The sequence below is a fragment of the Chiloscyllium punctatum genome, chromosome 8 (assembly GCF_047496795.1).
Source record: "Chiloscyllium punctatum isolate Juve2018m chromosome 8, sChiPun1.3, whole genome shotgun sequence".
Taxonomy (NCBI): Eukaryota; Metazoa; Chordata; class Chondrichthyes; order Orectolobiformes; family Hemiscylliidae; genus Chiloscyllium; species Chiloscyllium punctatum.
Window position 1 is genome coordinate 51,860,667 of NC_092746.1, and position 14,293 is coordinate 51,874,959.

At 43.2% G+C, this 14,293-nt stretch overlaps 1 protein-coding gene across 12 annotated transcripts in view; it reads right to left on the reverse strand.

Annotated features, from left to right (window-relative positions):
• The window catches only part of invs (inversin), a 282,226-nt gene that overhangs the window by 65,917 nt on the left and 202,016 nt on the right, over positions 1-14,293 (reverse strand). For all 12 annotated transcript variants that reach the window (XM_072575544.1, XM_072575542.1, XM_072575547.1 and 9 more), the window contains one exon: positions 416-1,133. In XM_072575544.1, the coding sequence (XP_072431645.1) occupies positions 416-1,133 (718 nt within the window). The remainder of the gene's footprint in view (positions 1-415; positions 1,134-14,293) is intronic.

Here is a 14,293-nt window from a genome sequence, read left to right on the forward strand (position 1 = left end):
CTGTGTTAGCTGATGAAGACTGGCTCCCAAACCTATAGTATCTCAATTTACAATTTTCACCCTCAGTTGTAAATTCTTCCATCTGATGCTTCACCTCTCCCTATCCCAATAACGTTCTTCAGTCTATAAGCCCCTTTTTGATGAATTCTATTCCTATGACTTGGCCTCTTCCCTTTGCCTCATGATTGCTATTTATGCCTTCAGCTGTTAAGGCACCACAGCCAGGAATTCTTTCTCCAAACATTCGGACTTTTCGTCTCACATCTCTTTTAAGACCCCTCTTAAGACTCACTCCTTCAATAATCTTTCACATAGTTAATCAAAGGATTTATGTGAATTATTACATGAATGCATTGTTCACGGAACAGACAGAAGCATTGCAACATAGCGATTTAATATTAATAAAGTGTCCTACCTTTTCCATGCCCTCTGAATAACTGCTGCTGCCTTATTCTTCTTCCGAAACAGCTCTTTTCGCAATCTCTCCTTTTCCACTATTTGTACTCGAATTTCCAAAGGGATAAGCTGGATATCAGATCGTCTATCATTCAAAGTGGTAAATGAACCTTTTTCAGAGCTAGGAGATTGCGAAGAACTAGTCCTGTCCCGAGGTGCATTTTCAATAGTATTATCATACATTGCACTGCGACTTTTAGGTTTTGGACAGGCTGGAGGATGCAAAACAGAAGTGATGGTACCAGAGCACTGGGCACCAGTTTGCGCTGCATTGACAGCATTATCAGTACTGTTTACAATTGCATATTTGGCACTTCCAGGCCGACTTGAACCAGCAGGTGAGAATCGACCGCACTTTAGTCCTATCCAAGGCGTTTCATATTCTTGGGAAGATTCAGATGTTATTTTATGATGTCTGCCACAAATTAATGGAGGTGGGTTTTGTTGTTTCACTGATTTTTTTGTTGCACTGGCTGATCTAAAGCCAGTAGGTTTTGACTTACAGCCATTGGATCTGTTGGTACTTTCAGGGATCCTTCGATCACTGTCAGTGTTAGCATCTCCTTTTTCTGAAGGAGTGAGCTGTCTACAAGAGTGTAGTTCACTAGGAATGCTTCCTTCATTGTATTGATGATGATCACAGACACGAGTACCCTTTGAGCTTTTCCTGATAAGTTCTAGAATGATGAAACAAATCACACATTAGTAAAAATAACCAATAAGTTATAACAAACACTTCTTGTTTTGTGACAATTGAGATTGCACCTACATATAAGAAAAGCTCTATTCTTGGTATAGTCAATAAAAATTCATAACCATCTATAAAATTCTAAAATTGAGTAATTTATTCTGAAAAATGTACTGGTAAATTTCAAGTTTATCTAGGTGACAGGTTTTAGTGTTGGAATATCGAGCGTTTTTCAACTTTTTACACCAACCATTAATAAGCATCAAACGCTTGAAGGTCAAGGAATGTACTTCCGCTGAGTTGTGTCGAAGCAATATATCTCACTTAACCCAAAGTGGTTAACCTCCCTAACACCTTTTATTTCACATCTTAGAACAGCGATCATTACACTGCTGCATAAATACTGCTAATGGGCTTCCTTGACTCCCACTGCATTCAACTATTAGTGGCTCCTAAGGCTTTTCATGAGCCCTAACCTCAACACTTAACTGTATGCATTGGTTTCCAGGACTTCTGAGTGCCCTCAATGCATTGAGCTATTAACCAGCACCTCAATTAGTCAAACTACCAGGCTTGAAGCAAAACACACTTTTATTCTTACACTATAGTAAAATTACAAACAAAAGAAAAGAATTGCGATAACTTGACACTATCGGAAAACTTAACAAAATAACAGATTATTTAACTACTAAACAGCAACTTTTCCGATGTCCTAACATCCCGTAAACACCTTGGCAAAGGTAAATTCAGTAAAATAGATTGTCTCACATGCAATTCTCCAGCCCAGGAGGAAAGAACATCAACAGACAACTCAGAGGGAGAGAAAACTCAAGTATTTTGCTGTAGCAGAGAGATATACAGCAGTTTTCAAACCTCAGTAGCTACTGAACGTTAAACTAAAATGCTGGTTCTGTGGGATCTTGACCGCATCCCATCATGCTGCTTCTACTGTCCCAAGGCCTCACAAGCTGTTCCCTTTATTGATTTGGAACAGTCAGCTTGATACCTTTGTCTCAATCTGTCTTCATGAGAATAACTAGGTGAAATTACACCTCTTAAAGCCGTTGTATTGTCCCACAGAAACTCAGCTAATAGCAGCACCGAGTTAAAGCATTTTTAAAGGATCTCCACCATTTCCAAAACATTTCCCTTCTAAATTAAATAGATACCAGCTGATTCCACAAAACCAGCTAAAGTCCTATGTCAATCAAGATAACCTCTTATCCACTTTGCGTTTGCCTGCTAACATGTAAACAAAGTAGATAGGAGGAGATAGATATATCTTAAGCCTTGGTACAAGTTATCTCTATCGAATGTTATTTGTGAATCCAATGTAGTTAATATTGTTTATAGCATGTCTAGTTACGTATACCAGCCCTTTCCCTGCCAACTGTTTGAAGTTGAAAGAAACCGTTTATAACCTTGGTGTCAAATTAGACTGAAACGAGCTTTCAACCACATGGCTGCAGTAAGACTGTCTATATCTATCTCCATAATATCGATCTAACTCCACCCTGCCTCAGCTCATGTGCTGCTGAAACTTTCATCCATCCTTTTTTTTAAACCACTGGTGTTTACTTGCTCCATATTACTGATAAACTTCTTACTTGCTGCTCTTGATAAAAACCGCCCATGTCCTAACACACACCAATGTGCGTGCTGACTTTCATGCACGATCACTTCATTTTATATACTATATATTTATACTCGAGACTTTTCCACAGTGCTGAACAGAGCAAATTAAAAATGTTGTACAATTAGATCAAATTTGATATTATAAAAACATAAGTAGGTTTGTCATCCTTGAAACGCATTTCTGTGTTTGATACTTATTTTTTACATATTTATTATGGATTTCTGGTCTTGCTCATAAGAGTTTGGAGAATGAGGAAAGATAGCACCATAATGGTACATTTTAGGTATCAACATTGACTAGAGCTACTTTAACATAAAGTCAGTAGACACTGAAGTCTGGTGCAGGTCAGCAAGAAGCTACATTCCACCTTTTGTACCCACAAAATCAAGAAAGCCTCTCATAACAAACCAAAAACCATTTATCTGCAAGTTCACTTACAGTAGGGAAATAAGCCACAGCTTACTCATGACTCATCCTTTGTTAATACTCATGAGTATCAAAACCCGCTTCAACACAAAGGGCTGAAATTTTCAGTCTGTTGTCAGCAAGTGGGCAGCTGGTCAGCCCATATAATTTCACAGGGGCTTCCAGTTACTCATCCCCTACCAGTGCTTAACTTTAAACAAGTATTTATTTTTTCTATTCTTTTCATGATCTAAGTAGATGTAAATAGATTAATTTATTGTATTTCCTAATTGCCTTTGAGAACATAGTGGTTGTTATAAAAGGCAATTGGCCTGAAGGACACTGCACTGGGTTCCACCCAAACTGACAATGTCATGCACCCTGGAATGGGGAAAGAGGAATCTACTTCTCAATCCCAATGGGGGGGGGGGGGGGGGGGGGGGGGAGGGGGGTCAGTTGTGTTATCCCTGGCTCCTGATAGATCACCCTTTCCCACTGCCTCTGTAAGGTTTTATTCCCACTTCTGGTCTTGCTCTAACCAACTGCTCATCTTCTATGTTCTCACTGCCTCTCTGTTGTTAGTGATCTAGGAAACACTTCACTGCAGTCATTGTTTTTACCTCGTTGATTTTAACCCTACTGCGAATCCTCTTGCAAGGATGCCTGCCTTGAAGAGGTTTTCCTCCTCTCTCTACAAGAATCTCAGGGAGTCCCTCTCCCACTGCAACTCCCAGGTCATTTCCTATGCTACTTTCTCCCCACCCCCACCCTCCTCTAGCTTATCTCTCCATGCTTCAGGCTCACTGTCTTTATTCCTGATGAAGGGCTTTTGCCCGAAACGTCGATTTCGAAGCTCCTTGGATGCTGCCTGAACTGCTGTGCTCTTTCAGCACCACTAATCCAGAATCTGGTTTCCAGCATCTGCAGTCATTGTTTTTACCACGTGTTTTAATAGCGTTTGTCAAAACGCTCTGTAGTATTATTTTGGTCTCTATGTCTGCCCTGCTATCTTTACAAATGAGGTTAAATATCTTTCAACTTTATCCTCTGCAAATTTAGGCACAAAGTGCAGATTTCCTGTTAAATCAAATTTATTATTGGTATCAGAAGCATCTTCTGAAATATTAACTCTTCTTTAAGTTTTTTTCTAGCCAAATCATGTTGCCTGATTTCCATGTCTCCTTGGAGTTTTCAAGATTTTAAAACACCATTTCCATATCTTTGTCATTCTCCTCTCGATTTTTTCAAGCTTTCTTATGTTAAATTCTTTTATTTTCTTCCTCCAGGGCGGCATGGTGGCACAGTGGTTAGTACTGCTGCCTCACAGTGCCAGAAACCTGGGTTCAATTCCTGCCTCAGGCAACTGTCTGTGTGGGGTTTGCACATTCTCCCCATGTCTGTGTGAGTTTCCTCCGGGTGCTCTGGTTTCCTCCCACAGTCCAAAAATGTGCAGGTCAGGTGAATTGGCCATGTTAAATTGCCCGTAGTGTTAGGTGAAGGGATAAATGTAAGGGAATGGGTCTGGGTGGGTTGGTCTTCGGACAGTCGGTGTAGACTTGTTGGGCCGAAGGGCCTGTTTCCACACTGTAAGTAATCTAATCTAATCTCTCTTTCCACCTTTCTTGCAATTCAAGGCTTTTTGTTTCTACATAATCTTAAGTAATTCCAGTAATGCTGCATCAAGTTGAGAGTTCTTTTTTTTAAATTTCAAAAGCTATGTAATTAGTTTAAGCATCTCATCTTTACAAGATTCTGCTTTTATTTCTACCTTCATCTGCTAACTCTTTTAGTTGAGCCTTGGAAAAAAAATACTTAACATAATCCATTATTATATACTTTACTCCCAGCAACTCTTAGCAACACTCAATGCTATTCTGAAAGTACCATGATTACAATATGCTTTAGCCCAACATTCCTAATTTATGCCTGGTATCTCTTTGTACTCACACGTTCAGCAAAGACACAGATTTTATTTAAATTCAATACATTCTGATCTCACGAGCTCCACTTGTATTACATATTTTTGTTTATATATTCATATTTATACTTAAGGACTGCGAGGAACTAAAATATAGAATTGTTTGGACATTCTAGATTTAAAAGATTGATCAAGCTTTGAAGACAGGCTTTTTTTTGACATGGAAATGAAAGGTGTAATGTGAGCTGTGACTCACTTGCGAATTACTGAAATGTCAAGTAACTTTAGAAAGGAGACGAGCAAACCTTTTAAGAAAGATGAGAGATGAAGCTTATTCTTCAAATGTTCTACAAACCTGGTTTGGAAGAGATAGGACCTACATGCTAAAGGTCACCTAACAACACTCTTCTGAAGTTAGTTTCTGTTTTTCCAGGACACCTGTGTAAGTCGGAAGAAGGAAAAGACTTCCAAAATGTGCAGTAAACAATTCTCTATCTCTCTTCTAAAAAAAATTAAGACGACAGCTGATAGCAGGTCAAGCTGGACAGATTTCTCTTGGTGTAGTATTATTGGGAACCAGAGAAATTCCTAAATACTGGTATTACTGGCTAACTCATAAGCACTGAACACTCAACAGTGGCAAAGAGATAACAATTAACTGACTTTCCGTCTGAATTGAAGTCAAATCTGAACATTTTCTATCACCAACTTTTCTGTAGCTGTAACACTCCAACATACTTTTCTAAGGTATGATTTGCCTGTATTACATGCAAAATAATATTTTTCCATTGCATCTCAGTATGTATGTATGACAAGAATAAAACAAATCAGATCAAAAATCAATCAGTATTTTGATTGCATCGACAGGAAACTCAAGGAATTGTGTTAAGTAATCTCATTTTACTTTTTGAGTTGCAAACCTTGGCCCAAGGGAGCATTTGTTTCATTTTGCCTTATTTTCTAAAAAAGTCAATCATTGCAGAGCATTATTGTCTTGTTTGTTGTGGGAATGCATTGTTTTTGTATTAAGGGGAGAGAGTTCAATTCTGTTTTATTGCTTAGTTGTTAACATTTTTTCCCCTGTTTAAGTTTTGTTTTTAATAAACAAGTTAATTTTGAGTTTATTAAGGCAATCTGGTGAAAGTCACTTGAATCACAACGCTAATGATATGGTTCATGGAGCAGAGGGGCTAGATTACCTGCCCAGCTCTCCTGCCACAGACATAACTGAACTACGAATAAAAGAAACTACAGAAACCAAAAAAGGTTTAATAAACTGAGGAAAGAAAGTGCAAATGCAAAGAGTATATGTGATTCACTTTGATACCCCACTCCAAAAATGTGCGATGAACTCTTGGCTGTTTCTTCTGTTACATGTAGCATGTCATCTTGGCGCTCAAAGCTAGTCTGCATCTCTTAAAAGGGAAGTGCACTGTGGCTGAAATAAACTGTGAAAGAAGAATAGAAATGCGAAGCATTTCTTGAACGGTAAGAGGTTAGAAAATGTTTATGTACAAAGGCACCTGAATATTCTTGTCAATACATTACTGAAGGCCAACATGCATGTGCAGCAGGCAGATAGGAAGGCTTGTCAGTCTTTATTGCAAGATTACTTGGGTATGGAAGTAGTAAAGTTTTGCTTCACTTATACAGAACCTTGGTTAGACAACATCTGGAGCAATGAGTGTAGTTTTGGTCCTTACCTTTGGAACAATATTATTGCCATAGAGGGAGGTTCATTAGACTTGCCCCCGGAATGGTGGGACTGACCTCTGAAGAGAGGCTGGGAAAACTGGGCTTGTATCCTCCAGAGTTTTGAAGAAACAAAGAGTTGATCACCTTGAAACCTACAAACTACTTGAAGCAATAGCTAAGACATTTCCCCTGGGTAGATAATCTAGAACAAGGGGGCACAATTTTAAAAAATGTAGATACCAATTACAACTGAGATGTGGAGAAATTCTTTTACTTAGAGGGCTGCTAATCATTGGAATTCTCCATCCTAGAGGGTGCGGAAGCTCAGTCTTGAGGTATGCTTAGATATGGCAGGTTTGTAAATATGAATAGGGAGGCAATGGACTAGTTGTATTATCACTAGACTAACAATCCAAAATCTTAGCCAATGTTCTGGGCATCTGAATTTGAAAGCCACCACAGCAGATTGTGGGATTTGAATTCAATTCTAAGAATCTGGAATAAGAATCTACTGACCATGGAACCACTGTCGATTGTTGGACCTGGTTCACTCATGTCCTTCCAGGAAGGAAATAATCTGGTCAGGCCTAGATGTGATCCCACACCCACAGTGGTTGAATTTCAATGGTGTAGCAAGTAACTTAGTTACATCAATTGCTGCAAAGTCTAAAAAAAATGAAACTGGATAGGCCACCTGGCATCGACCTAGACACTGGAAAAGACAACAGCAGAAACAGCCCTGACAACCCCGCAAAATTCCTCCTTAATAACATCTGGAGGAGAGTACTAAACTTGGGAGAGCTGTTAAGTCAAACAACAGCCTGACATAATCATACCTTACGGACAATGTCTAAAACACCACAATCACCATCCATGGATATCTCCTGAACAACCAGCAGGGCAGAACCAGCAGAGTGACACACACTCAGGATGGAGATGCTCTGGGAGTCCTCAACATTTACTCCAGACCCCATGATGCCTCATGGCTTCGGGTTAAAAACGGGCAAAGGAATCTCCTGCTGATTAGTACACTGTCCTCCCTCCTGCAGATGCATTGATACTCCTCCATACTGAACAACACTTGGAGGAAGCACTGAGGGTGGCAAGGGCACCAAATGTATGGGTGGGGGATATCAATGTCCACCACTAAGAGTGGCTTGGCAAGAGTGCTACTGATTGAGCTGGTCATAGAGATGTACAGCATGGAAACAGACCCTTCGGTCCACCTTGTCTGTGTCTTTCAGATATCCTAAATTAATATAGCACTATTTGCCAGCACTTTGGCCATATCCCTCTAAACTCTTCCTATTCACATACCCATCCAGATGCCTTTTAAATGTTATAATTGTACCAGCCTCCACCACTTCCTCTGGCATCTCAATCCATACACACACCACCTTCTGCGTGAAAAGGTTGCCCCTTAGGTCCCTTCTAAATCTTTCCCCTCTCACCCAAAACCTATGCCCTCTAACCCCAGGGAAAAGACCTTATCTATTTATCTTATCCATGCCCCTCATGATTTTATTAACCTGTATAAGATCATCCCTCAGCCTCCGACGCTCCATTGCCCCAGCCAATTCAACATCTCCCTTTAACTCAAATCCTCCAATCCTGGCAACATCCTTGTAAAACTTTTCTGAACACCTTCAAGTTTCACAACATCCTTCCAAGAGGAACCTTATAGCCCACTATAGCCTCCACTCAACCATTACCACCAAGACAGGGAATCAACCTTGGTTCAATGGAGAATACAGGAGGATATGCCAGGAACAGTACCAGACATACCCATAAAACAGAGTCAACCTGGTGAAGCCACCAAACAGGACTACTGGCATGGCAAACAACATAAGGAGCAAGTGATAGACAGAGCTAAGTGAGCCTGCAATGAATGGATCAAATCTAAATCCTGCAATCCTGTCACATTCAGTTGTGAATAGTGGCGGACAATTACACAACTTACTGAAGGGGGAGGCTGCACAAATATGCCCATCCTCAATGATGGCAGAGTCCAGTACATCAATGCAAAAGATGTGGCTGAAGCATTCGCAGCGATCTTCAGCCAAAAGTGTTGCTTGGATGATCCATCTCAGCATCCTCCAGTTTGGTTCCCAGCATCACAGACACCACCAGTCTTCAGCCAATTCAATTCACTCCATGTGACATCAAGAAACAGCTGGAGACACTGGATACTGCAAAGGCTATGGGCTCTGACAACATTTCAGCAACAGTACTGATGACCTGTGCTCCAGAACATGCCCCTCCCCTAGTCAAGCTCTTCCAGTCAGTTACAACACTGGCATCTACCGAAAATATGTAAAATTGCCCAGGTATGATCCCTACATAAAAGGCAAGTCAAATCCAATCTCGCCAATTATTGCCCCATCAGTGTACTCTCAATCATCACTGTGATGTAAGATGTCATCAACAGTGATATCAAGCAGCACTTGCTCAGCAATAACCTGCCATCTAATGCCCAGTTTGGGTTCTGCCAGGCACATAGCTCCTGACCTCATTATGGCCCCTTGGTTCAAACATGGACAAAACAGGTGAAATCCCCAGATGAGATGAAAGTGATGACTTTGACATCAAGGCGACATTCGACCAAGTGTGAAATCCAGGAGCCCGAGCAAAACTGGAGTCAATGGGGATTGGGGGCAAACACTCTACTGGTTGGAGTCATACTTGGCAGATAGGAAGGCGGTTGTGGTTGCTGGATGTTGGTCACCTTAACTTCAGGACATCTCTGCAGGAGCTCCTCAGGGTAGCATCCTAGGCCCAACCATCTTCAGCTGCTTCATAAATGACCTTACATCCATCACAAGGTCAGAAGTGAGTATATTCGTTGATGACTGCACATGTTCAGCATCATTTGTAACCCCTCAGATACTGAAGCAACCCATGTTCAAATATAACAAGATCTAGACAACATATGGGCTTAAGCTGACAAGTGGCAAGTAACATTTGCACCACATGAATGCCAGGCTATGACCATCACCTGTAGGAAACACTCTAACCACTGCCCCTTGACACTATCAATATTCTGGGGGTCACCATTGACCATAAACTCAACTGGACTTGCCACATAAAAACAGTGTCTACAAAAACAGGTAAGAGGCAAGGAATACTGTGACAAGTAACTCACCTCCTGACTCCCCAAGCCTGTCCGTCATCTACAAGGCACAAGTAAGCAACGTGATGGAATAGTCCCCACTTGCTTAGATGGTAGATCCAGCAATACTTAAGAAGCTTGATATCATCCAGAATTGACACCACATTCACAAACATCCACTTTCTCCACTGCTGACGCCCAGTAGCAGCAATGGGTACTGTCTACATGATGCACTGCAGAAATTCAACAAAGATCCTCAGACAGCATCATTCAAACCACTTCCATCTAGAAGGACAAGGGCAGCAGATATATGGGAACACCACAACCTGCAAGTTTCTCTCCAAGCAACCCACCATCGTGACCTGGAAATATATTGCCATTCTGTTACTGTCACTGGGTCAAGATCCTGGAATCCTCCCCCCCAACTGCATTGTGGGACAACACACAGCAAGTGGGCTGCAATGGATCAAGAAGGCAATTCACCACCCGCTTCTCAAGGGGAACTAGGAACAGGCAATAAATCCTACATCCCATTAATGAATGAAAAAAAGGATGGTGTTAGTGCAGGGACAAGATTCTCTACAACTACTTATATGCCTACTTGCAGAACAGGAGCGAGATAATATCTCTCTCTGCAGGAAGCCAGAAGGCTCTCCAGTCAAACATTCCAAAGGTAGTCAGACCAAATGGCTGTCAATATCAGGAATTAAGCTCTGAAGAACTGAATGCAGAACCATAAAAAGTTCAATGACCTCAGATGATTCTAATTTGAATCCTGCTGTATTAAAATAACACAGCCTACTAACAACCTCAACTGACTGTGACGCATTTATTTACATACAATAGATGGCTGCCTACCATCTGTACTTTGGGGAGCTGGAAGGTGGTGGCTTGAGAACTCATCCTATTTTACAGGTTGCCTTGCCAAAAATGCATCCAGATGAAGCTACTGACCTCATCTAGTTTCTTCATATTTTATAAACACTTCGTAAAACAGTTCTAAGTTCTCTTTTTTAAAAATAATTATGGCTGCCCGGGTCTTTCAGTCTATTAGGAGAGCTACTGTTTTTAGCTTCTCTGCACTTTTCTCAGAGTCTCAATAACCCTCATCTGTAAAGAAATAATTGTAATTTAAGCTTAAACCAAGAACAGGGTATGCTTCGACTCTTGGGAGTTGACTGTGAATACTTGCTTGCTTTAGTTACTGTGTCATGGCATTTTCCTTAAACAGTTACGGAGTCTGCATATGACGTTTGCATCTCTTTCCTTCGCTACTGCTTCAAGTTTGTGCCTGAATAATTTTATGCTATTCTAAGTTAAATGTTATTTTGTGAATAAAAAGGCCCAGTTTACTCAAAAGATTTTAATCTGTTTTAAACAGCTTAGCATTCATTCACCACTGTCTTAATACTCCCAATCATCTTGGCACCACTGCATCGACTTCCATATTAAAGCCATGAATTAGAGTGGGAAATAACGATAAAAATTATCCACTAATTTGAATGAAACAATGTCCAATTAGTATGTGCAGACAGCAAAACAATACATAGTATAATTAAGTAAGGAAAGGGAAAATATAACACCCTCCCATAATGTCAAATTATCTTTTGCGGTAACCTTTTAATTATCCTGTAATTAAATTAACAATTTATATTTATATGGCACCTTTAAAACTGCAAACTGTCCAAAATATCACAGGAGCATCACTCAGCAAATCTGATATCAAACCATACAAAGAAATGTTATGGCAAATATCAAAATGTTTAGTGAAAGAGATGGGTTTAGAGTACTGGAAAGAGAGGTACAGACATTTAAGAAAGACATTTCTGAGCTTAGAGCCTTTATAGCTGAAAGCATAGCACCAATAATGGAGCAATCATAATCAAGAATGTTTGAGAGGATAGAATTAGAGGAGTGCTAATAGAAACACAGAAACATAGAAAATAATAGGCCAATCAGCCCTCCAAGCTTATTCTGCCATTCAATATGATCACAGCTGCTTATCCAACTCGGTACCCTGCTCCCGCTTTCTCTTCACACCCTTTAATCCATTTAGCTCTAAGAACTATATGCAACTCCTTGAAAACCTTCAATGTTTTGGCCTCAATTGCTTCCTGTGACAAAGAATTCCACAGGCTCATCATTCTCTGGGTGAAGAAATTTCTCCTTATTTTGGTCCTAAATGGACTACCCTGTATTCTTAGACTGTGACCCTTCGTTTTAAGCTGCCTGGTCATTTGGAACATCATTCTTGGATTTACCCTGTCTAGTCCTGTTAGAATTTTATAGGTTTCTATAACATACCCCCTCATTTTTGTAAACTACAATGAATACACTCCTAACAGATCCAGTCTCTTTTCATATGTCAGTCCTGCTCTGCCAGGTATCAGTCTGGTAATCCCTTGTTGCACATGATCCATTGCCAGAACATTCTTCCTCATGTAAAGAGACAAACATTGCACACAGTGTTCCAGGTAACCAAGGCCCTATACAATTGCAGCAGACTTCCTACTCCTGTATACAAATCGTTTTGCTATGAAGGCCAACATACTAACTGCCTTCTTCAACATCTGCTGCACCTGTATGCTTACTTTCAGCAGCTGGTGTGCAAGGAGACCTAGGTCTCGCTGCAACTCCCCCTTTCCCAATCTATTGCCATTTAGATAATGATCTGCCTTCCTGTTTTTGCTACCAAAGTTCACCCTCCCACCCAGCTAAAAACTAACATAGTAATACAGAGAACCTCGATTATCCAAATGAGATGGGCAGGCACTATTTTGGTTGGATAATTGAATATTTGGTTAATTGATTCAATGCCTTTCTTCTGGGGCTTGGAGTTTTCTGTTAAGTCCGCTCCCCGGTCAAGAGACTAGGCAGTAGCACACTGCACACGAGTCCCCAACCCCTCCGTCCCCCAACCCCATCCAACACAACCCTCACCTGCCCACCTATCACCCCCCCAACCCTGTCCAACACTGTCCCCCCTGTCCGCCCCCCAAACCTGTCCAACACTGCCCCCCGTCCGCCTTCTAACCCCGTTCAATACTGCCACCCTCTAGTCTGCCCCCAATCCCGTCCAACACCGCCACTCCCGTATGCACCCAACCCCATCCAACAACGCCCCCCCAGTCTGCCCTCTAATCCCATCCAACATTGTCCTCCAGTTCGCCCCCAACCCCGACCAACACTGTCTCCCAATCAGCGCCCCAATCCCGTCCAACACTGCCCCCCAGTCCGCCCCCAACCCCATCCAATGCCGCCCCCTCAGCCCGTCCCAATGCCTCCCCCCCCAGCCCGCCCCAACCCCGTCCAACGCTGCCCTCCCAGCCAGCCCCCAACCCTGTCCAACTCCACCACCCCCAGCCCGCCCCTACCCCGTCCAACGCCGCCCTCCCAGTCTGCCCCAAACCCTGTCCAAAGTCACCACCCCCAGCCCGCCCCAACCCCGTCCAATGCCGCCAAGCCCAGCCTGCCTCAACCCCGTCCAACGTCGCCCCCTCAGCCCGCCCCCAAACAAGTCCAATGCCGCCACCCCCAGCCCCCCCAACCCCGTCCAACGCCGCCCCCTCAGCCTACCCCCAACCCTGTCCAACGCTGCCCCCTCAGCCTGCCCCCAACCCTGTCCAACGCTGCCCCCTCAGCCTGCCCCCAACCCTGTCCAACGCCACCATCCCCAGCCTGCCCCAACCCCATCCAACGCAGACACCATCCCCAGCCCGCCCTAACCCCATCCAATGCCGCCAACCAATCCGCCCCCAACCCTGTCCAATGCCACCCCCAGTCTCCCCCACCCCCATCCAATGCTACCCCTCCAGTCCGCCCCCAACCCTGTCCAATGCCACCCTCCCAAGTCTGCCCTCAACCCCATCCAATGCTGTCCCACAAGTCTGCCCCCAACCCCGTCCAATGCCGCCCCCCCAGTCCGCCCCCAACCCCGTCTAATGCCACTCGCCCCAAGTCCACTCCAGCCCCAATCCCATCCACCTCTATCCAATGCTGCCCCCAACCCCGTTCAATGCCGCCTTCCAATCTGCCCCAACCCTGTCCAACGCCACCTCCCCAGTCCGCCCCCAACCTCGACCAACGCTGCCACCCCTAGTCCGCACCCAAACCCGTCCAAAACCGCGCCGCACCTGCCCATCTCCCGCCCTCTAACTCTGTTCAACATTGCCAACCTCGGTCCACCCCCAAACCCCATCCAACAACGCCCCCCACCCCCGTCCTCCCCCAACCCCATCCAACAACGTCCCCCACAGTCCATCCCCAACCCCATCCAACAACGCCCTCCTAGTCCACCCCCAACCCCGTCCAACAACGCCCCCAGTCCACCCTAACCCCATCCAAAACCGCTCCCCACTGCCCATCTCCCGCCCCCCCAACCCCGTC